Source organism: Callithrix jacchus, chromosome 9 (genome assembly GCF_049354715.1).
Source record: "Callithrix jacchus isolate 240 chromosome 9, calJac240_pri, whole genome shotgun sequence".
Classification (NCBI taxonomy): Eukaryota; Metazoa; Chordata; class Mammalia; order Primates; family Cebidae; genus Callithrix; species Callithrix jacchus.
In genome coordinates, this window is record NC_133510.1 from 126,201,007 (window position 1) to 126,224,728 (window position 23,722).

General features: G+C 48.5%; 1 protein-coding gene across 44 annotated transcripts in view; it reads right to left on the reverse strand.

The window, feature by feature from the left end:
* The window catches only part of PITPNM2 (phosphatidylinositol transfer protein membrane associated 2), a 167,271-nt gene that overhangs the window by 39,298 nt on the left and 104,251 nt on the right, over positions 1-23,722 (reverse strand). For 23 of the 44 annotated variants that reach the window (XM_078337577.1, XM_078337576.1, XM_035258023.3 and 20 more), the window contains one exon: positions 10,035-10,207. In XM_078337577.1, coding sequence (XP_078193703.1) covers positions 10,035-10,112 — 78 coding nt within the window. In that variant the 5' untranslated portion in view covers positions 10,113-10,207. Of the gene's footprint in view, positions 1-10,034; positions 10,208-14,082; positions 14,269-15,922; positions 16,021-23,722 lie in introns of those variants that run through there. The other 21 variants (XM_078337604.1, XM_054239051.2, XM_078337603.1 and 18 more) reach the window with 4 other exon arrangements.

Below are 23,722 nucleotides of genomic sequence, written 5' to 3' on the forward strand. Positions count from 1 at the left end.
ACAAAAACTCATACATGAATATTTATGGCAGCATTATTCACTGTAACCAAAAATTGGAAACAATCTAAGTGTCCACCAACAGATGAATGGGTAAACAAAACAAACTATGGTCTACCACAGAATGGAATATTATTTGGCCAGGAAAAGTAATGGAGCACTGGCACATGATACAACAGAGATAAACCCTGGAAAAACTATACTAGTGAAAGAAGCCAGACATAAAAGGACACATATTGCATGATTCCATTTATATAAAATGCCCAGAATAGTGGAATCTATAGAGACAGAAAGCAGATTATTGGTTGCCGGGGGCTGAGGTGAAAACAGAGAGTGATTTCTTTTTTGGGGTAACAGAAATGTTCTAAAATTGATTGTGGTGACGGTTGTACAACTCTGAATAGGCTAAAAAACCGAACTGTGCACTTTAAATGGATGAGTCATGTGGTGTGTGACTTATATCTCAATAAAGCTGTTAGAAAACAAAACAAACAGAAACCAATCTTGCCTCTTGTACTCACTAAGATTTAAAAGAAATCAAATGTGGCAAGCAGGAAACAGCCTTGGTGGCACTATGAGAGAGAGATGGGTCACCTCTAAGCATCTCTCTGCCACGAATGTCCCTCCCAGTGTCCAAAAGCTCAGTTGTCTGCTTATGCAGGTAATCTCATGTTTGAGGCACTGAAGACTTTAAGCCGCACATCCGTTTCCATGGTGACATGACGGGTTAGCCAAGGGCATCCTCAGTCAGCTTCTTGAACACCAGGTGTGTGTGTGTGCACGCACGTGTACATCTATGCCCACAGATGCATGTGCATACACAGGCATTGCCTCAGCCCTGGGAACAAGCCTCTCTAAGGCAAGAAAATGTGCTATATCTCCATGACCCAGAGTGACTGAGTCCTCTTCCAAAAAAAAAAAGGCAAGACTGGGTGAGGCCATAGGTGAGGTCACGGCAGCCATATGTCATCTCTCCCTCTTTAAAAGAGCTCCTGGACTGTGGACCAGATTCGTAGTGAAAACAGCAAGCACTTCCTGGATGCTCTAAGCTCCCACCTCTTCCAGAAGCTTCATTTATGTGTGGCTATGCTAAGTGCTTTGCATGTATGTTCTCCTTTAGTTACTGCAACATCCCCTTGGGAAAGGTGTATTAGTATTATTACCCACAAGTCACAGATGAGACGATCGAGGCTATGAGAGGTGCACACTTGATCAAGGTCACACAGTTACTAAATGGCAGAGCCAGGCCTTGAATTCAGACCTGTGTCATTCCAGAGCCGGCTCAGCCCATAGCACTGAGGTGCCTCAAAGAAAAGACCTCCGCATAAAGTAAGTGCTCTGTAAATTCTTACTGAACCAATGCATTCTAGTCCCAACTCTGCGACCAACTCCTCTCTTCCTGGACAAGTCACTTCTCTCTGGCCTCAATTTCCAAACTATAAATGGAGACGGGGCTACCTATCTGCCCAAACCCTGGTGTAATGGGTGGAATGTCCCTACCAGGCGCTCTGAATGTGACCTTATTTGGAAATAGGGTCTTTGCCGATGTAATTGGAGTGACATGGCCACAAGCTAAGGAATGCTTGGAACCACCAGAAGCTGGAAGAGACAAGTGAAGGTCTACCCCTACCTGTAGAACCTTTGGAGGAAATGCAGCCCTGTGGACACCTGCCTCTTTGGTTTCTGGCCTCCAGAACTGTGAAAGAATAAATTTCTGGTGTTTCAAGCCATGCAGTTTGTGGTTCTTTGTTATGGCAGCACCTGGGATGCCAGGAGGCTCAGTGAGAAGGTGTGCAGGCAGAGGTCCAGAGCTGCCTGCAGGAGTCTCTGAGGGCAGAGGCCTGGTGCCCCATCTGCCAGCAGCCAAGGGTGGACCCAGGACAGGGGCCAGCAGGATCCCTTCCTCCCTAGCCTTGCTGGGTGGCTGGGCAGAAGCCCCTGCCCACTCAGGCAGACCTCACACCTTTCCCAGGATAGCGTGCTCACCCAGCAGCATCCTATGCAGGCTCTAGGGAGGATGCCTCCTGTTTCCTTCAGCTGCTGCTGGCTCCTGGTGCTCCTTAGCCCATACTGCGTCTCTCCAATCTCTGCTTCATCTTTCCTGTGTCTCTGTCCTTTCCTTTTCTTACAGGGACAATAGTCATTCATTCAGGGCCCACTCTAAATTCAGAATGATCTCATTTCAAGATCCTTAACAAATTATATCTTCAGAAACCTTATTTCAAAATAATGTCACATTCTGAGATTGCAGGCAGATGCAGATCCTAGGGGTTGGGACATAGGTCACCAGCCAGGTGAGTGCCCACAATGGCCTACTGTGAGTAAGCTTTAGGCTGCCAGCTGGAGAAACAAGTACACTACCATGATGGCCCCCCAACCTGTCCCTCACCTCTTGGTGGGGCAGGTGAGGTCCTCACCACCTTCCACCCAGCTCTTGGCCACATACGCCTTCAGTCACCAGTACTTTCCCCAGTGTACGGTGACTCTTCATGCTGACCCCAGCACCCCTGACCTTGCTCACAGGTGACACTGTGCTATGTATAGTTCTGAGTATCTGAGCACTGGAAGGCAGAGCTGTGAAAGGCAGAGCACTGGCTTCAGAGTCAGACAGGGTGGAGAGCATGTACCTACAATAGCTGGTACTTCAGAGAAAGGGTGGACTAGGTGCTCCACTCCAAGCAATGTGGAAAAGGCAGCCCACTACATCTCTGAGCAGACTGGTATCATCAGGCCAGCTGTGCACCCTTGGGCAAGTTCCTTAACATCTTTGAGCCTCAAGCTGTCATCTGGGGATGGGGATAAGTAGGGATGAGTGCCACTCATGATGGGGATAAGTATCACCAACTTTCAGGTTATTGCAAGAATTAAAGCAGGTTCTGATCACTTGCTGGACACTGATCCAGTGGGCTGTGGAGAGGTGTAAGGGCTGCAGTTAGTGGCAGAGCTACTGGACCCAGACTGGGACCTCTTGTACAGCACTTTGGTGTTTCTGTGAACTACCAAATATTGGTTGAATGAAGAAATGGATTCTAGTTCCAACTGTCACCAGGAACTTCAGAGCTGGCATCACCAAGGGCAGCCAGTTCTCCCCAAGCTGACCTCTGGCTCCCCACCAGTGATGGCATCGGAGGGGGGCAGGCAACTCCTGGTACAGGTGCAGCTCAGTCATGCCACTTAGGAGCAAGCTCTTCTCAAATCACTCTGATCTCTGCCCACATGAGGAACCATCCCCTTGTCCCCACCTACCATTCCCCCCATTCCCTTAAACAGTGCTGTAGTGCCATTTTCAGAGATGGTGGCAGTTGGACAGCAGAGACAGGCCTGGCTCCCCAGGGACTGATGAAGGAGTTGGGGGAGGATGCAAAGAAAGACCAATACCAAAAACCCCCAAAAGTAGCTGCTCCTAGAACTGTCCAGGGTCCTGGCCAGGCCACCTCTAGCCACTCCTTTGGTGGCACATGTTCGCTGAACACCTCGGATGGATGGCCCTCTCCCAGCCAGGCAGATGATTTTGTTTTCTAACCTTTAACACGGTGTCTACTGCGTGCTACTCAAACAAGGCACCAGGCACTCTGATGCACAAGCCTAGCCCATCTTTTTCACAACTTTCACAGTGGGGCAGCTCTCGCAGAGGAAGACCTGTTCCTAGCTGCCACTAGCCGGCAAGCAGCACAAGCAGGAAACAATGAACTAAGGTCTTATTATTATTCTTTCCACAAAAACACAGCAGCCTTCTTGAAGGCCTATCCATCTCAGGAGGCCAGTGCAGACTGTGCCCTTGAGCCTGTGTCAAAACGTATGTGAAATCTATCTCCACAGAAAAAGGGAAGCACTTTTATCCCCTTCTGCTACTTGGCCCTCGGCATAGGCAAGGCACAGGAAAGTCTGGTGACTTTAACTTACTTTTAGCAGCGTTACTGAGGTATGACTGACATACAATAAGCTGTACACATGTAAAGGAGCAGCTGGTGATTCTGACATATGTTAACACTTTTGAGTCCATCACCCCATGGTGACAAGAGCCCCAGGAACTATAGGTTAGAAAAAAACCAGAGCGGGGGCAGACGGGCAGGTGAGGTTGGGAAAAGCAAGTGCCCTCAGGACCCAGAGGGGCAAAGGAAGCTGCCTGGAGGAGGGGCATTCTCACCAGCCCTGCAGGAGGGCCAGGAGCTCTGGAGATAGAAATCGGGCTAAGAGTAAGGGTCTTGGTGACAGGAAGGGCACGGGAGTGCCTGGGGTCCCCAGGTCAGGGAGGCCTGAAATTTGCCCCTCCTGCTCACCTACTCTGCCTCCAGGCCTGGGAGCCACAGCACAGGCTGGGGTGAGAAGGTTGATCCCTCCCAATGCTGCCTCCTCCCCAATCTAGATACTGGCACCTCCTGGTCCTCTCCACCTGCCAGGGTGCCTTCACCTCTGAGATTGGCAGCAGCCTCCTTTGGCCTACTAGGGGTCCCAAAGAGGCCACCTAGGAGCCTGGAGATACGAGCTCCAACTCTGGCTCTGTGGGCCTTAATTTCCCATATGTTAAATGGGAAACTGTACTCTCTGAGAGCCTAACTTAGGTTACAGATAAAGAAACTGACCCAGCACGGTGGCTCATGCCTATATTCCCAGCACTTTGGGAGTCCACGGTGAGTGGATCACCTGAAGTCAGGAGCTCAAGACCAGCCTGGCCAATGTGGTGAAACCCCGCCTCTACTAAAAATATAAAAATTAGCCAGGCATGGTGACACATGCCTGTTATCCCAGCTACTCGAGAGGCTGAGGCAGGAGGATCACTTGAACCTGGGAAGTAAAGGCTACAGTGAGCCAAGATCATGCCACTGTACTCCAGCCTGGGTGACTCCAGCCTCCATCTTAAAACAAAGAAACTGTGGTGTGGAGAGGCCCAACTGCCAGCTCACCAAGAACAGAGCTGGGACTCAAACTGGGTTATTCTGGCCCTAAAAGTCAACACTATCTCCAACAGACCACATCTCTCAATTCCATGGTTGCTTGGCAGAAGATCACTCCCTAGCCAAGGCCTGCAGGCTTCAACCTTGGGTCCCTGGCTATAAACCCGTAAGTCATGACCCCACCACTTACAACTGGCTGAGATGCCTTTACCTCACAGAGACTCAGCCCTCCCCAGCCTTCCTGCCATTGTGGGCCATGCGGAAAGGTTGGGAGATTGCTCTTGGCAGAGCCTGGGGTTGGGAGATTGCTCTTGGCAGTGCCTGGGCAGAGCCTGGGGTTTCCCCACAAGCAAACACAATCTCAGAGAAAGGGGCTATGCTGGCATCAAGAGCAACTGTGAGAGCAGATACAGTGGCTCATGCCTATAATCCCAGCAGTTTGGGAGGCCGCAGTACATGGATTACCTGAGGTAAGGAGTTTGAGACCAGCCTGGCTAATAAGGTGAAACCTTGTCTCTACTAAAAATACAAAAATTAGCCAGGCATGGAGGCAGGCACCTGTAATCCCAGCTACTTGGGAGGCTGAGGCAGGAGAATCACTTGGATCTGGGAGGTGGAGGTTGCAGTGAGCTGAGATCACACCACTGCACTCCAGCCTGGGTGATAGAGCAATACTTCATCTCAAAAAAATAAAAAAGCAACCAAAAGGAGCACCACCCCCTTGGGTCTTGTGGCCTGTGTCTGTGTAGGTGTGTGCGTGTGTCTGCATGTATTTGTGTACATACATGTATGCATATGTGGCCATGATTGTATATATATATGTTGTGTGTGAACACACATATATGTCTATATGTGTGTGTGTGCATACTAGAGCCTTGGGTGAGGGAGAGAGGAGCAGCCCATGTGCACTAGAGGATATCATCCAGGAACTGGGAAAACAGACCCACAGACCTAAACCCCGCCCTGAGACACTCACTGTCCTGCAGTGAGACAGACAGACAACCACAGAGAGGTAGAAGGCACTAGGTGCCGGTGTGGGACCAACAGGAAGCTGTGAGGATTCAGGGAAAGAAATCACTCATGCTTCCTGTGGAAATGAGAAAATCCTCAGAGAAGGACGCAGCATGTGGGCTGGTTTGAAAGACGAGCAGAAGGACCCTTGAAATCACCTGGGGACTCTTCTTGCTTCAAAACACACCCACTAGGGTAGCATTTATTTAAAAAGAGGACAGTAAGTGCTGATGAGGATGTGGAGAACTGGAATCTTCATACATTCCTGGTAGGAATGTAAAATGGTGCAGCCACTGTGGAAAACAGTCTGGTGGTTCCTCTAGACATCAAGCATAGTGTCACCATGGGACCCAGCAATTACTTTCCTAGGTGTAGACCCAGAAGAACTGAAAGCAGATACTTGTATACTAATATCAAATCAAAATGCCCATAAACGGATGAATGGATAAACAAAATGCAGTCTGTTCATACAATGAGATATGATTCAGCCATAAAACGTTAATGAGGCACTGACACATGCTATGACATGGATGAACCCCAACAACATGATGCTGAGTAAAAGAAACTACACACAAAGAGCAACACAGTGAATGATTCCATGCATATGAAATGTCCAGAACAGGCAAACCCAGGGAGACAGGTAGTACATTAATGATTGCCAGGGGGTGGGGAGGAGGAATGGGGAGTGACTGTTTAATGGATATGGGGTTTCTTTCTGGGATGATGAAAATGTTTTGGAACTAAAGTTGGTGGTTGCACAACATTGTGAGTTTACTAAATGCCACTGAATTGTTCACTTAAAAATGGTTGTTTATGTTACATGAATTTTACCTCAATAAAAGCAAAACAAGACAACACCCAATCAAGTAAGCCCAAAGCCCCTACTCCCAAAAGAATTTCTTCTAAATGCTATAGAGAGCTGACAGCCTGAGCCTTGTCCATGCAGACATGGGGCAGGCCAGCACCTTGCCCCTCGGAGGGCACATAACCCATGGGCCTGTCAATATGTTGGAGTTCGTTTTGTCAGAGCTGGGACTGGGGGCTATGGCAGCCAGAACCCAGCCATGCATCCATCTGTCCAAGACCCAGCTGAAGTGGGGCTGGCCAGTAGCCTTAAGTACATGGGAAACCCCCAGTCGGTAGCTCTAGCAGGAACCTATGGGATTCCTGGTAATGACATGAGGGCAGCAGTACATCAGACACAGCAATTAGTCCTCCGACCAGAGACAGTACACACCACAAACACAGAGGACACAGGTGCAGTGCACTAGCACCTGGGATGTGCAGCAGACCCCCTGCCCATCACCAAGCTGTCTATCCCACACCACCAGCCTTGAGGACTGCCCAGAGGGAAGCTGCCCAGCCAGCCAGCCTAAGCAGGAATGCCAACAACCTCACCCCCAACCTCTCCTCCAAGCATGCTAATGCCTGTCACAGAACCACCTCTCCCAGCAATGCCTGGCTTCTTTCACCTTTCTTTTTTTAATAGGAAAGCAGACTCATGCACACATGCCTGCTCACCCAGTGGTGCACAAGGAAAGGCTCTGGAAGCTCAGAGAAAGAGCAATGACTCCAGCCAGCCCTTAGAGGACAGAGTGGCTCTGCCTGGCTGGGAGGGATGCCCATCATCCATCCAACAGGCTCTCACAAAGGGCCCTGAGAGTGCTAATGCTCATGATCTACAAGGTGGGAGACACTGTCATCTTGCCACAATCCTAGTCAATGGAGCTTCTTAAAAGACACTGCATGTGTCGGCTAGATGAATGGGGCCTGGCTGCACAGGTGCAGGAAGGTCTGACCATCTAACAGGACTATATGATGCTTAACAATTACATTCATTGGAGGCATAAGGATAGGTGTTCAAAAAAAAACCCTGTTGTAGTCGGGCACAGGGGCTCACACCTGTAATCCCAGCACTTTGGGAGGCTGAGACGGGTGGATCACAAGGTCAGGAGATTGAGACCATCCTGGCCAACAAGGTAAAAGCCAATCTCTACTAAAAATACAAAAATTAGCTGGGTGTGGTGGCATGTGTCTGTAATCACAGCTACTTGGGAGGCTGAGGCATGAGAATCCCTTGAACCCAGGAGGTGGAGGTTGCAGTAGCCGAGATTGAGCCACTGAACTCTAACCTGGCACCAGAGCGAGACTCTGTCTCAAAAAAAACACAACAAAACAAACCTAGAGACAGGTGTTTTGAGGATCCCAGAGGTAATTCTATGCTCCAGAACAGCTTTGGGATCTTCTAGGGGCTGGAGGTGAGTCCTCCCGATCTTGACAGCCCACTGTGGGGGCGAGGTGGAGCTGAAGGCTGAGGGGCTGCCATGGTCTGGGTCCACCCTGACCTGGGTGGGAACTGAGAAGCAGTAAAACAACAGCACTATTGGCAGATCAGCCTGGTCCTCAAACAGGCTATTTCCAGAGTGCTCAGAGATGTGGGGGGCTGATTTAAGCCTCTTCTCTCTCCACTCTCTAGAAATAATTATGGGGTAAGTGGTTCAAGAGGGAATTGAGTGGCCCTTCTAAAGCCGCTCAGAGCAAACAGCCCCCCAGAGAGGCTGGGTTCACGTTCTGTTCTCTTCCCAGTCAAGGCTCCCATGTAGGGGAACCTGGACAAACCCTTGCAGCTTCCTCAAGTTCCTCCCAGAAGGCAGCTGGGGCTGCAGGCTCTGCTGGGAGCTCCTCCCCTGACCTGGGTGGGAGCCCAACAGGCAAACTCAGAGATGGGAGGTGGAGGCCCTGCCTGCCAAAGCCTCTCCCCAACACCAATAACTCAGTCTGATGCTGTGATGAAGGGGCTGCACAGCAAGAAGCTGGAGGAGCCCTACTGGGTTGCAGGGACTGGAGGCACTGATATGCCCAAAGGAGCCAAAGCCAGGTTAACAGCAGGTTCATAGTTAGTATAGGAGGCCCAGAGACTCTCAGTCTGGAGGAAAGCTGCCAGGCTAGGCCATGCCAGGCACTAAGGGTGGGCAAGAGGCCACAGGAGAGCTGGGATGGAACTCTGTGTAGAAAGAACTGCGGCCGGGACCTCAGCAAGTGGGAGCAGTGGTCCCATCTGGAGTCAGCCAGAGGCAGCCAGGTATTGTGTTTCAGGTTAATCAGGCAATAAGCAGGGAGACTGGAGATGTCTCCTAGGAGAGAGCCTCTAGCTCGTATAAGGAGCCTGTCATCCTCAAACTCCTGTGTGCGTCTGTAAATGAGCCACATGTCTGACACTGTTGTTCTGCAGGCAGTCAGGGCGGTGAGGAAAGTATTGAGCTGGGAGCTAGGAGACAGACCCTGTACTCCTGGGCAAGTCATTTAACATCTCTGGGCCTTATATGCCTTCCTGTCTGTGGAATGGGGTGTTATGCACTGAATGTTTGTGTCCCCCGAGAAAGCCTGACCCCCAGTGTGATGGTATTTGGAGATGAGGCCTTTGGGTGGTAATCAGGACTAGATGAGATCATATGGGTGGGGCCCTCATGATGAGACTGGTGTCCTTAGAAGAAGAGAAAGGGTGGAAGATGAGGGATTACTTAAGGGGTACAGTGTATTCGAGTGATAGATATCCTACAAGTACTATTTTGCAATCTGTACATGCAACAAAATTACAATTGTATCCCATACATTTATACAAATAAAAAACAGAAGAGAAAAAGAAAAAGAGAAGACACCAGAGCCCACTCGCTCCTACCATGTGAGGACACAGGGAGAAGGCGCCCATGTGCAAGCCAGGAAGAGGGCCCTCACTAGAAACTGCACCTACCAGGCCTTGATCTGGAACTTCCAGCCCCCAGAACTGTGAGGAAGTATGTTCTTGTTGCTCTACGCCACCAGTTTGTGTTATTTAGTGATGGCAGCCCAAGCAAACTGAAACACAGGGATAACATCTGGGCCAGGGAGATAATGGTGCTGAACACAAGGGTGACTGTAGGTGCAGGGACACAGTGCCACACACCCACGGTATGCCCTGTGTATGTGGCACTGTGCCTGGAGGCCAGGGATCCAGCACAATTCACACTTACCAGGAAGTTCTTTGGCAGGCACTGCACTGTGAAGGCCACAACTCCACTCAACCCACATGTGGTGTCTGTGCACTGGTGTGACCCACCCTCACCCCATACCCACCCTTGCCCCACAACCCACCTGTATCATGTACAGCTGGGCAATGCGGTACTCCTCCACGGTCATCGGTAGAGGAATCCGATATTCCTTTATAATCATCTTGGAGTCCAAGCCTTCCCGTCGATGGGGAACTGCAAGTTGGGACTTCTAGGCAAGCTTCCTTAAATAACCATGACAAAATTCACCAAGGACCCCTGGGAGAGAGAGGACAGAACAGAACAGTCACTTTCTGCAAAGGATGGTGGATACCATACATAGCACAGAGGAAACACCAGGTCTAGACCTGAGGCTGGAATTCTGGCGTCCAATCAGGCATAACCCAACGGTGCAACTTTGATTGAGCAGGTTCTCTCCTTTCCAAACTTTATTTTTCTTGTTTGCTAAGAGCTACCAAAAGGACAAGTGAGAGGCTATGTGCAAACTCTCTGATCAACAGACAGCCATGGGAAAATAAAGAATTATCACTCCATTAGCAGGGGCCGGGGTAAGAACACTGTGCTCTTGTTTTACTCACAATCCTAACAAGCTACAGCATCCATTTCCCCGGTACTGACACAGTGAGTAATGATAACAGGTCACGGAAAAGCAGCAGATTAAATAAAACTAAGAAGCACAGACATAAGACATTCACAAGTCAGTGGTCTGAGCCATGTCATTAGGGGCACATGACATCACTGTGTCCCTGGGGAAGACTCTGAGTGATTTAAAGTTTGGTTTCAGTTCAATCCAACAAGAAACATTTATTGGCATCTATTCTATTCCTTCCATTGGGCTATGTCTGGGAAGTAGATGAGACAAGATAAGCAGACAGTGAACTCATAGCAACCTCTAGTTAAGGGAAAAATAATTATATTTGATGAAGATTTGCAACTAAGCAATCAAATTAAAAAAAAAAAACTGGGCCAGGAGCAATGGCTCACACTTGTAATCCCAACACTTTGGAAGGCCAAGGCAGGCAGATCACTTGAGGTTTGGAGTTCAAGACCAGCCTGACCAACATGGAGAAATCCATCCCTACTAAAAATGCAAGAATTAGCCACAGGTGGTGGAGGGAGCCTGTGGTCTCAACTACTTGGGAGGCAGAGGCAGGAAAATCCACTTGAACCTGGGGGGTAGAGGTTGCAGTGAGCCGAGATTGCGCCATTGCACTCCAGCCTGGGGGAGAAAAGAGTAAAACTCTGTCTCAAAAAAAATTTTTTTTTAAAAAAACACACTTAGTGCTTGGAAGAGGTGCATATTCAGTTATCTGGAAAATGAAATTGCCTCTTACAACCCAAGCCCCAGATGCCTGAGGCTCTGCCATAAATATCATTTGGTTACCTTCAAAGATCACATGCTGCTAACATGAAGCCAAGTGAAGGTTTCCAGGACAGATGATAAAGAAATTTTATATTGATTTATGTTTTAGAGACAAGGTCTCACTCTGCATCCAGGCTAGAGTGCAGTGGTGCAATCCCAGCTCACTGTAGCCTTGATCTCCTGGGTTCAAGCGATCCTTCCATTTCAGCCTCCTGAGTAGCTGGGACTACAGGTGCATGCCACCCACACCTAACTAAAGGATAGTATTTTAGCAAGACTACTCCAAGGACAGCCCCAGGGAAGATTCACAGCAACCATGGGCAGGACTCCTGCTAACTGATAAATAAAAGCAAGGGCCTGGCCAGTCAGGTGACTTCCCCGGGGCACAGTTCTCTACTGGGCATTGGCGCATCACCCAAGCACTAAAGCATTACTGGGTAGCTAACAAGATTGAGAAAAACATATTTACCAGAACTCTCAAGAATACCAGTAGATGGGGTTAAAAGAAGTTCTTAAGACCACTCCAAGGATAGTGGCCAGGGAGGATTCACAGTGACCATGGGCAGGACTCCTGCTAAGTGATGAAAGCAAGGGCCTGGCCAGTCAGGCAACTTCCCTGGGGCCTGGTTCTCTACCTGGCATTGGAGCGTCACCCAGGTGCTAAAGCATTACTGGGTAGCTAACAAGATTGAGAAAAACATTTTTACTAGCACTCTCAGGAATACCAGTAGATAGGGTTGAAAGAAGTTCTTTTTTTTTTTTGAGACGGAGTTTCGCTCTTTTTACCCAGGCTGGAGTGCAATGGCATGATCTCGGCTCACTGCAACCTCCGCCTCCTGGGTTCAGGCAATTCTCCTGCCTCAGCCTCCTGAGTAGCTGGGATTACAGGCATGCACCACCATGCCCAGCTAATTTTTTATATTTTTAGTAGAGACAGGGTTTCACCATGTTGACCAGGATGGTCTCGATCTCTCGACCTCGTGATCCACCCGCCTCGGCCTCCCAAAGTGCTGGGATTACAGGCTTGAGCCACCGTGCTCGGCCGAAAGAAGTTCTTAAGCCACTTAAGGAGCGAGGAAAGGTCTGATAAAGGTGCTCTGACCCTTGTGTTAGCCTAAAACAGCAGCCCCTGATTGTTTAATTCACGGCAGGTAGGAACATCAGTCCAAAGCCCATTCAAATTCTTACATCCATCCTGGCATTATAGGAGGCCAAGGCAGGAGGACTGCTTGAGGCCAAGAGTTCAAGACAAGCCTGGGAAACACAGCAAGACCCCCCCGGCTTTATTTAAAAAGAACCCAATTCTCACATCCAGTTGCTTTAAATATAGTCCCGATGAAGCTCTTTTTAGCCAGTTAGATCCTAGATACTTAATACACCCCAGAAACTGCACCCAACATCTGCTGGCCGTAGATAAGATAACCCTGGATCCCAGACCCGGACTACTCCTTGGAGGTCTCTGACTCAGACTCCCCATGGTGCTGCTGAGCAACATCACCTAGACACAGAAACCCCCTCTACCTACCCTCTCCCTGGGACATTTCCTTGCCCTGTTCCCCTTCTGGGGATAGCCCCAAGGCCCTACTATATCCAGAAGGACTCATGCTAAGAGGGGCTTCCCCTCTCCTGCAACCTGTCCACTAGCCTGTCTGATCCCTGATCAACCCCAAAAGTCCCCAGAGGCTGTGCTCAAGTGAAAAGAGACCATTGCTGACCTTCTTCAAGGTCAATGGGTCTAGCTAACAGCCCATGGGACCTGCAGGTTTGGGACCTGAGGCTTTGTGGAGTTCTTCCGCATGTTACCAGACTCAGCTCCACCTGCCTAGGTCCACATGTCTAAGCTCAAACCTGGATGGAAGCTGAGGCCACAGGAGAGAGAAGCGATGGCCCTGCAGTCCCCAGGCTGCACCTTATTCTGTGAGGTATGAAACAAGAGCTGGTTCAGCCAAAGCAGCGAGAGACCCAAGTCTGACACCTGGATGGACTTCCAGCTGGCTGGGAAGGTAGCACAGGCACCTGATTTGTGAAGCTTACATACAAAAATGATAGAGAGCCTTATGCTTGAGTGAAGTTGGAGGAAATTAGGTTTGGAGACAGAAAGGGAAAACTAAAGTTCAATGGGGTTGTTTCTGAAGCTTCTTCACATGGTTCTTCATCGAAGACCCAGAATTGCCCAACCAGTAAGGTACAGCAGGTGCTTGGTGTCAAGTAACACACCTGTGTGACATGCGGCATCCACCCAGCCTCTGTGAGGCCTCGTATGGGCTCCTTTACTGTGGGGCAAATGCAGCAACCCAGAGTGGGCAAGTCTCATTTAGTCATCTAAATAACAACATGGTCAGACACAGACTCTAAATGTTCAGAAACCTTCAGAGTCTAAGCACTCTGCCCTTTCAGAGTCTCAACCCCTCCAGGGTACATGGCCTGCCCTGCTCACCCCATGCAAATCAGTCCTTTCTCAATCCTCTCGGATTCCAGGCCCACCATGGACTAGGGAGGCAGGAGCCCCTGGGCCGGATTCATCATGTTCCTTAAACATCTCCATCTCCTCAAATAACAACCAGGGGTGAAATCTCACAGCCTGAGCCGGCACCCAGACACTGGCTTGGGTCTCTGATTTCAGAGGTTCTGTGAGCATGTGTCTGAAACAGATATCTAATGATGTTCCCCAGAGACAACCTGCCAGGTGAGCTGTAATTGCACAGGTGGTATTCACAGCTCCACGTGCAGGCAGAGGAACAGAGACAGAGAGGGAATACACGCCACCCACCTGGAGGGCCTGGAGGCCCCTTGGAGGCTCCTGGCACCTGGGTGGAGCTGGGCAAAGCTTAGGACCATGCAGGGGCAGCAGCCACACGGTGGAAGAGCATCAGACAGTGCAAGTGCTCAGGATGCAATTCCATCAAGGCTGACTTAATGAAAAGCAACCATGTATCTGCCCGCAGGAACGAAAAAGCTGTAGAGGTAAGGAGGTAGGTAAATACATGGATAGGAAGAAAAGAATAAATAAATGGTTCTGTATCTTACAGTTAAATGCATGAATGACTGATAGGAGAGAGGACTCAGAACTCTAAGAGTGACACAGAACGTGACAGTTTGAAGCTCACTCTGGGATCTGACTGCAAAGCCTTACAATGCCTTTACCAGCTGTGTGACCTCCTAAAAAAGTCTCTGTACCTGCTGAGCCTCAGTCTCTCCATATATAAAGTGGAGATAATACTATCTGAAGTTACCATGAGTGTCATGAAAACGAGATAAGTTGCTCAGTCCAGAGGGGTCTCAGGAAAGGCTTCATGAAAGGTGGAGCTGGGCTCTCTGAGATCTTGGGATTCTGCTTGGCAGAGCTTGGGGCAGGTGTGAGAAGGACTCAATTCAGTAAGAAGGAACAGCATGAGCAAAGACCCCAGGGCAGGAACGTGGGGCTCCATCGAGTGGCCTCCCATCATGCACCCATGGCAATGTTAGACTGTATCCTGAGGCGATGAGGTAGGGCTCTCTGAAGCTTGAGTTTAGCGGCTTAGACATCCTTAAAGTCCTCTTAAAAATAATTACCTGGCCAGGTATGGTGGCTCACACCTATAATCCCAGCACTTTGGGAAACCAAGGCAGGAGGACTGCCTGAGCCCAGGAGTTCAAGACCAGCCTGGGTAATACAGTAAGATCCTGTCTCTTCAAAAAAATCATACACTTAAAAAAAATTAGTCAGGCATGGTGGCACACACCTGTAATCCAGACACTTGGGGAGGCTGAGGTGGGAGGATGGCTTCAGCATAGGAGGTCAAGGCTGCAGTGAGCCATGTTTGCACCACTGCACTCCAGCCTGAATGGCAGAGACCCTGTCTCAAAAATTAAATAAATAAAATACAAAAAGAAAAGAAAAAAAATCATCTGATGTTGAAATCCAACCAACCAAAAAGATAAGTCAAAATGAGGTAATAAATGGAGAAATCCTGATGAACACAGCATTGATATTTTTGAAATAATGGCAATTATGTGATTGAATTGAATATCAAAACCTCAACACTGTACACAAATAAAAATATAACTAAGACAAATTTGGAGTGGAAGAATAAAGGTAGAAATATAGTTTCTTCAACTTCCATAGCATAGAAGTTAGTTTATCAAGTAGGTGGAAAAATTAATGATGGATGAACAGGCAGAGAATGGAGGATTTTTAGGGCAGTAAAACTAGTCTGTGGGATACTACAATGGCAGATGCATGTCATCATACATTTGTCCAAACCCACAGAAGGTACAACATCAAGGGTGAGCCCTTGTGTAATCTATGGACTCCAGGTGATGCCATGTCACTGCAGGCTCATTCACTGTAACAAATAGGGCACACTGGTGTGGGAAACTGAGAGTAGGGGATGGGGTATATGGGAACTCTGCACTTGCCACTCAATTTTGCTGTGAATCTAAAATGGCTCTTAAACAAATAAAGGTTAGGTGGCTCATGCCTTAATCCCAGCACTTTGGGAGGCCAATGTAGACAGATCACTTGAGGCCAGGAGTTTGAAACCAGCCTGGGCAACATGGCAAAACCCTGTCTCTACAGAAAATACAAGTTAGCTGGGTGTGGTGGAGTGTCTGTAGTCCTAGCTACTCACAAGGCTGAGATGGGAGGATCACCTGAGCCTGGGAGGTGGCGGTTACAGTGAGCCAAGATCGTGCCCCTTCACTCCAGCCTGGGCGACAGAGGGAGATCCTGTCTCAAAAAATAAATAAATCAAGTTTATTATTTAAAAAATTAATGACTTTAACCTTTTAAAAGTTTTTCTCTCAGAAAATAGATTAGAGGTCACCAGGGGCTGGGGTTGGAGGAAATGGGAGTAGTTGTTTAATAGTTAGAGTTTCTATTTGGATGATAAAAAAGCTTAGGAAGTGGCAATGGTGATGGTTGCTCGACATTATGAATATACTTACTGTGACAAAATTATACACTTAAAAACTGTTAAAATGGCAAAGTTTATGTTATATATACATATATTTACCACAATTTTTAAAAATCAATATTATATACCAAAACCATTGAATTGTATACTTTAAATATGTATGGTATGCCATTATACCTCAATTGAGCTATTTGCAAGTTTTTCTCTTACGTACTTTAACCTTTTAGGACTATGATCACTTACAATAAAGAAATCTTTTTCCTCAGTTTAGCAACTCACATTTCACTTAAGATATATGAAAATCGATACATTTGTCTGGTTAAATTCAAATAACATTTAATTTTTATTTTTAAAATGCATGTAGAACATGATACTTTTTTTAAAAAAAGGTTATTACTACTCTGTATATGTCTGTCTGGTCAAACAGTGTGGAATAAATGTTCACTGAAGGCTGGAGAGGGTTCCATCCGATGGATGGAATTTGTGGGCAACTTTTACCTGCACTTTATTACCCAATGTTTCAGAAGGCAGCAGCTGCAGCATTTGAGTGGTGTGTGTGTAAATAGAGAAGGCCTGGTAGTATTGTGATTAAAATAAATAAAATAAAATAATCAGCTAGACCTTCTGCTATCTCCCAGCTCTGACTGTGGGCAAATTGCTTAATCTATTTGATCTTTTGTTTTGTCTTCTAGGGGTGAGAACTGCCCCTCCCTGGCTGGGGTAACTGTGGATTAAATGAGAGAATGCACATGCAGTGCTCAGCCCTGTTCCAACCAGCGTTCAACTTGTGGGAGTGAGCAACAAGGTGGCACTGCTGTGCCCAGTAGGGTCCGGAAAGCAGGTCCCTGAGACATAGGGCCTGTGGGCTTCCTGGTGGGGCTGCCTACCCCCAGTATAGACAGTAAACTCAAGCTTGAAGGAGGAGCAGCTCCGCTGTGGTGCTGCCTGGCCTTACAGCCATACATGGACCTGCTGGGGTGAGGGTCCTCCTCGCTTTTTCCCTGGTTGTGCCTGAGGCCAGGGAGCATGGCAGACCCTCCCCCATCAGAGCAGTGTAACTTATGTGTCTGCCTACCCCTGGAGCCCCCTCGGCCAGAACCTGAACCCTCACTCAGAGTCTACCTAGTCTGGCTGCCTGGGCGCATGCAAGACAAATACGCATTTAATCTCATCTCTACTGGAGTCATGATGGGTTAGACAGAATTATGTTTTACTGCTGCCTACAGGGCATCTTTAGGGGCCTGAAACAGCCAGAGGAAAAAAGACACATACAGGTCTCCAGAGGCCCTTCAGGGAGGGAGGCCAGGCAAGGGGTCTGGGTGGCAGCCCACACGCACAGCCCACATGACTCTGCTCCAGGGATGCCAGGGACCATTCCCTGGGCCTCAAATGTGGCACCTGGGCCCTGGCCCTTAGAAAAGTCTTTAGGTTCCAGACCCTGGAATTTACAACCCTAGGAAGAACCCCCAGCCCCATGTTCACTGATGTCTTTGAGGAAACACCTGACCAGACCATGACAGAATGGGGCCACTCAGAGACGCAATGGAGAAAGAGTCCAGCCGTGGGCAAGGTGCAAGGTACAGGCTGCATCCAGGCCAGGGCTCTAGGCACAGGCAGATGATCAAGAAGAGCTGTGAGGGATGTCACCCAAGGAATCAAGGTTATGGCTTACCACCAAGACACAGAGCCTCCTGGGCTAGAGCCCAAAGATCTTCCCGAGCATCCCAGGCGTTAGAGGAGAAAAGTGACACAGAAAGAGCTTCAGGTTCATGGGGCAGGGGTGGCCAGGCTGGAGGCACGTGATGAAGACTTAAAGTAATCCGGATTACTGGGGTTTGGCCCAGGATGGGGAGGTGAGGGCTGACCAAGCAGGGAGGTGGACAGCTCCTTTAAGTGGAGGCCACGAGACACCGTGACTGGGAGGGGAAGCACGAGAATTGAGTTTACAGAACTTAATCTGTTTTTCCATGATTAGCAGGGGTCTGACGTCACAGATGGAATTTAGGAGTGAGGCTGTGCGAAGTCAAGGGGGGATGGAATCCGTCCAAATGCAGTTCAGCTGCCTTCTTGCTATTAAGTCTGGAAACTCCAAGCCAGGCCAGTGGGAACCCTAGCTTTTGCAGCAGTGGGAAGCAAGGGAGCCGCCAGCAGGTCTGAGGGCCTGAGACTCAGGACTGTGGGTGTCCATAACCTCCTTCTGCCTCCCTTGGGTTCCTCCGCCTCTTGCTTTAAGAGAGCTTCCTTCTTCTGCTCTCTGCTTCCCAAACCTTCTAGTCCCCAATCAGGAGCCAAAGCAGGCAATAGTAAAAGCACATCCTCTCCAGATGCAGCCAAAGCTTTGGATGAATGGGAGGCGGCACAGAGGGATAAGGGGCTATTCTTTGTGTCCAGCGACCAGCCCCTAGGCCTGGATTGGGGTTGTGGGAGTGTGCTGCTCTGAAGGTCCGTGTTATGAGTTTAGCACTGAGCAGCTGCCTCTCTGTGTCCTGGAGCTGAAACCAGGAGAGGTCATGTACCCAGAGAATCATCCAATCCCTCCCCCAGAGTAGTTCCACCTTTATGTGTTAAACACTGGGCTTCCAGCAGATTTCTTTTGAAGAAAGGATTTCTGGGCTAAGAAACAAGCAGAGGACCCTGCTGCAGGCCAACCCTCCCTTTACAAATGAGGAGACTGAGGCTCAGGAAGAGGGCAGAGAGCTGGGTTGGGAACCAAGACCCTGACTCCCAGCTTCTTCCTCTACCCAGCTGTACAAGACCAAGGATACTTTGAGCAGGAGGACACAGCCCCTACCCCCATCCACTGAAGTGTCCTTGACCCCTTTAAGCAGGACAAAACTCCTTCCTCTAATGCTGGCCTGAGCAGTGTAGAGGCGGTCCCAGAGAGCCTCAAAGCCCTGGGCACTGCTGCAGTTACCCCAAATCCCACAGAAAGTCATAAATCTCACCATTGTACGCTTGGAGTGCCAAGCTGGGGCAATTGCCAAGCCACTGCAGGAGTTGGTCACCAGACCCCACAGCACAGCGGCCACCTGGGGGCACCGTGGTGCGTGCAGTGCTCTGCAGCTCCAAGAGCAGGAGCAAGATGCTAGAATTGTGAGGCATCTCTATGTAATGCCTCAACCCAAACAACAGCCCCAGGGAAGCAATGGTGCATCCTGCTCAAGGACTGTGGCAAGGCAAGACAGCCCTGTTTTTATGACTCCTACTCCCTGTCAGCATAGTAACCTTGGTTGGGTGGAAAAGGGCAAAGATGTGCATGTGAGGAAATAAACCTGAAACTCAGAGCCTCCAAGATGATGAGCATGGCATGAAGGAGAATTATCTGAAACTCATCTCCTACCTCAGTCCTCTGGTCACAGAACTGCTACCACCACCATAATGGCCTCTGGGGTTGGTGCTCTGCTAATTTAACACTGAGTATGGCTGAAATAAGGCTGGGCCCTTAACCAAAATGCTATGGGAGGCTCAGATGTGATGACAGAAACATGCCCAGAGGGGACCTTGGCTCCAGCAGTTAGGGTCTAAGCTGTGGCTACAAAATTGTAGGCTGGGGTTTGCTCAGGGGCCTTCCTTTCTCACTTCTGGTCATCTCCCCGTGGCCACCACCATTTCAGCAGTAGCACCCAGATCATCCTCCTACATAAGAAGTGCCGGGGCTTTTCAGGAGACCGTTGGCCTTAGAAATAACCAGTCCTGGCCAGGCATGGTGGCTCATGCCTGTGGTCCCAGCACTTTGGGAGCCTGAGGCAGGCAGATCACAATGTCAGGAGTTCGAGACCAGCCTGGCCAACATGGTGAAGCCCTGTCTCTACTCAATATACAAAAAAAAAAAAAAAATTAGTTGGGGGTGGTGGCAGGCGCCTGTAGTCCCAGCTGCTTGGGAGGCTGACGCAGGAGAATCGCTTAAACCCAGGAGGCAGAGGTTGTATTGAGCTGAGATCGCGCCACTGCACTCCAGCCTGAGTGACAGTGAGACTCTGCCTCAAAAAGAAAGAAAGAAAGAAATTACCAGTCCTTTAGAGGTGAAAGCTCCTAGCTTCCGGGGCATGCAGAGGGAGGGCTCCCTGAGAGGCTTAGTGGCTGGGAGCCCACTGGCAGAGAGCTGGCTGTGCTGCAGGCCCTGTCCCAAAGCAAAACTCAGCTCGATCAATTCTCCAGGGAAATAAGAGCTTTCTGGGACTGTTCAAGATACCAGAGTTGATAAGAGGCACTGCTGAGATTTTCACCCAGGTTACTCCCGAACTGGTGATGTGATAACAGAGAAGATATATAATGAGAATACAAAGGCCCTTGAGTGCTTGCTCCTCTGGGCCAGCCTTCAAATCTCTGACAGGACACCCCAAGAGGGCCTAGCTCCTGCAATCCTACTATTCCCAATAGGGATCCAGTTCCATTCCTATTTCCCACTCCTGATTTTATACCTTCTCTCCATCTTGAGTCTTCTTTACTTCTTTAAATTTTTTTAGAGATGGAGTCTCGCTTTTTGCCCAGGCTAGATAGAGCACAGGGGCACAATCCTGGCTCACTGCAGCCTCCAACTCCTGGGCTCAAGTGATCCTTCTGCCTCAGCATCCTAAGTACCTTGGACCACAGGCATGTGTACCATGCCGGCTCCAGTCTTCATTTCCTCAAATTCCCATCATCAAATGGACTAATCCACTGCACCAGTCCACTAGCTTCTGTTGCAATGCATGGACATCTCTGCTCCCATGAAGGCCAATTCTCTGTCACCGGGGCCCATGCCCTCTTGTCATTCAGGGATCTTCTCCCAAAATGCTCCCCTCTCTTGTCTCCCTACTGGACCTCTCCACTCACCATCAGCATTCAAACATGCAAGTTATAGCTCCCATATCTGCCAAAACAAAACAAAACAAGACCCCACAGTCCCCCTCAGCTCTACCTCCTTGGCACCATCCCACATCTCTGATTCCCCTTATAGCAAATCCTCCTGAAGCTTAGCTATACTTGGTGTTTCCACTGTCTCACCTCTGATCTCTTTCCAACCCACTTTGACTGCTCCCATTCCACTGAAACCATATTGGTCAAGTTCACAAATGACCTCCATGTTGCTAAGTCAGCAGACAATTCTCATCAAATTCAGTCTTTCCTTAATTCCTGTTTTTAACACAAATGGATTGAATGTTGGCTGCAGATGCCTCCCCATGGCTTGTGGGCAGGTAGGCACAGCCCTGGAATAGAGTTTTTCCCTGGACAAGGTTCTCCTTTTTACTCAGCCAACACACCTCCTACCTAAGTCCTCTGGGGAGCCCACCGCATGCAAGATTCCAGCACTGAGGCTCTCAGCCAACTTATTTGGGTGCCTGTTAGTTATCAGCTGCAAATTATGAATTTTTGTTGTTCCAAAACAACAGCTGGTATTATGCAGCCTGCAAGGAGCGCTGTAGGGTGGACCTCAAGTCCGAAGAGGCATAAATGCCATGCTGGAGTCTCAGGAGCCAGTGTCCCCAGTCCTGCCTCCTTAAGCCCACCCTACTCATGGTACCAAAGGCATACAGCTCACCACTCTGAGCCCCCGCAGCTCCTTCTGCAATAGCTATGGCTGAGCAGGCTGCAGACCCAGCCATTCCTGAGTGTTGGAGTGAGAGCATCACAGCCCTTTAGTTCAGAGAAATTTCCCACAGCGTTCCCTATGCTGTCTAAAATGGGGTTTCCCAAACTTGTCACGTTAAACAGTCAACTGAGTGCTCCTTAAAGACACAGATGCTGGGGCAGCTGAATAGTCAGAGACTTAGTCCCCACCTCGACTCCAGCCCATCCTTCATGCATCCTATGAGGAGGGTGTAGGAGAAAATACACAGTCTGCCCAGTCCTGCCTTTCCTGAAGGCATTCCAAGTGTGAATGGTCCCCTCCTATAAATGGTGCCAGGGTCTCATCAGACCCCACACCCCTACAGACCCTGCCTTCTGGTGGCACATATGGAAAATTAGACTCTTCTGCTTCGTCCTTGGTTTATAAATCCTGCCCATGATTTTACACACTTGGGTCCTATTAATACATTGTTTGTGACTTAATCCTCACAACTCCCTTGAGTTAAATGTATTGCCCCCACTTATTTAAGTATTTTATTGATATATAATTCATATGTCATGTAATTCACCCCTTTAAAGTGGTTTTTAACATACTCACAGAGTTGTGCAACCATCACCCCTATCTAATTCCAGAACATTTTCCTCACCCAAAAAGAAACCCTGTACTCATTAAGCAGTCACTTCCCATTACCCTAGCTCCTGGCACCCATTAAGCTGCTTTTTGTTTTGATGGATTTGCCTATTCTGGACATTTCCTATCGGTGAAGTCACATAATATGTGCCTTCTGTGTCTGGGCTTTTTCACTCAGCATCATGTCTTCAAGGTTCATGTTGCAGCACTGCGATAACTTCATTGCTTCTTATGACTGAATAATACTGCACTGCAAGGCTATTAGCCCCATTTTTATAACAGAGGAGACCTAGGGCTTTGTGTCATTAAGGTACCCCGCCCCATTACTTAGTAAGGGGTGGAGTCAGGTGTATCTACTGTACAGCCAGGATAGTAAATAGCTTAAGAATTGAACCATCATCTTCTATACTTAATTTATATATATAATAGCATTTTATGGCTTAAAAATGCTTTTAGCTTTTTTACTCTTGCTTTTTCAGAATGATCTCCCAAGGTGAAAAAGGCAATGATGTACCCATTTTAGGAAGAAATAAAAGCCCCCAAAATGTAAGTGGTGTATTCCAGGCTAGAGCTATGTATTGATGCATGAAAGGTGGCTGCAACTGACTCTGAATACAATACAAGCTAACAGAGCTGCTTTAACGCTTTTTAATAAAGATGCATGATTTAGATAAATAATTTTTTTTTTTTTTCAGAATATTTTGTAGTAAGTACAAACCTTCTGGCTGAGGGAAAGTCCCACTTACACTTTATCAGAGTGGTTGTTTGTTTTTATTCTAATGTTCTTAAATGATCTAGGAAATAAAGGTTGGTATCTCTTTCAAAATACAGGCTTCTCGGTTCCAGCCCAAAACAGCTGAGTTGCCAAGGGAGAGACCTGGGAATAAGAATTTTTAACAAGCCCTGTAGATGGCTTGGATCAACAGAAACATTTGCCTAGAAGCCAAAACTCCACAGTCTGGCAAATAAAGTCTTTAATATTCTCATCTCAACACCAACCCCCTCTTTCAGTTAGAATTCTAGTCACTCTGAACTCTATGCACCTAACAAATGTTCATTAAGCACCTCCTAGGGGCCAGGTTCTATGATGGGTGCTAAGGATACAAGGGACCAAGACAGAGTCCTCAGGGAGCCTCCAGGCTCCAGGGGAGACAGACATTACATGAGTCATCAAAACCTAATGAGAAAAAAAATGGTGGAGGAATCCGATGGGAAGTATTCAGTCTTAAAAAGAGACAGACATCATATGACTCATCAAAACCTAATGACAAAAAAAAAAGGGTGGGGGGAACATGATGGGAAATATTATTCAGCCTTAAAAAGGAAGGGCGCAT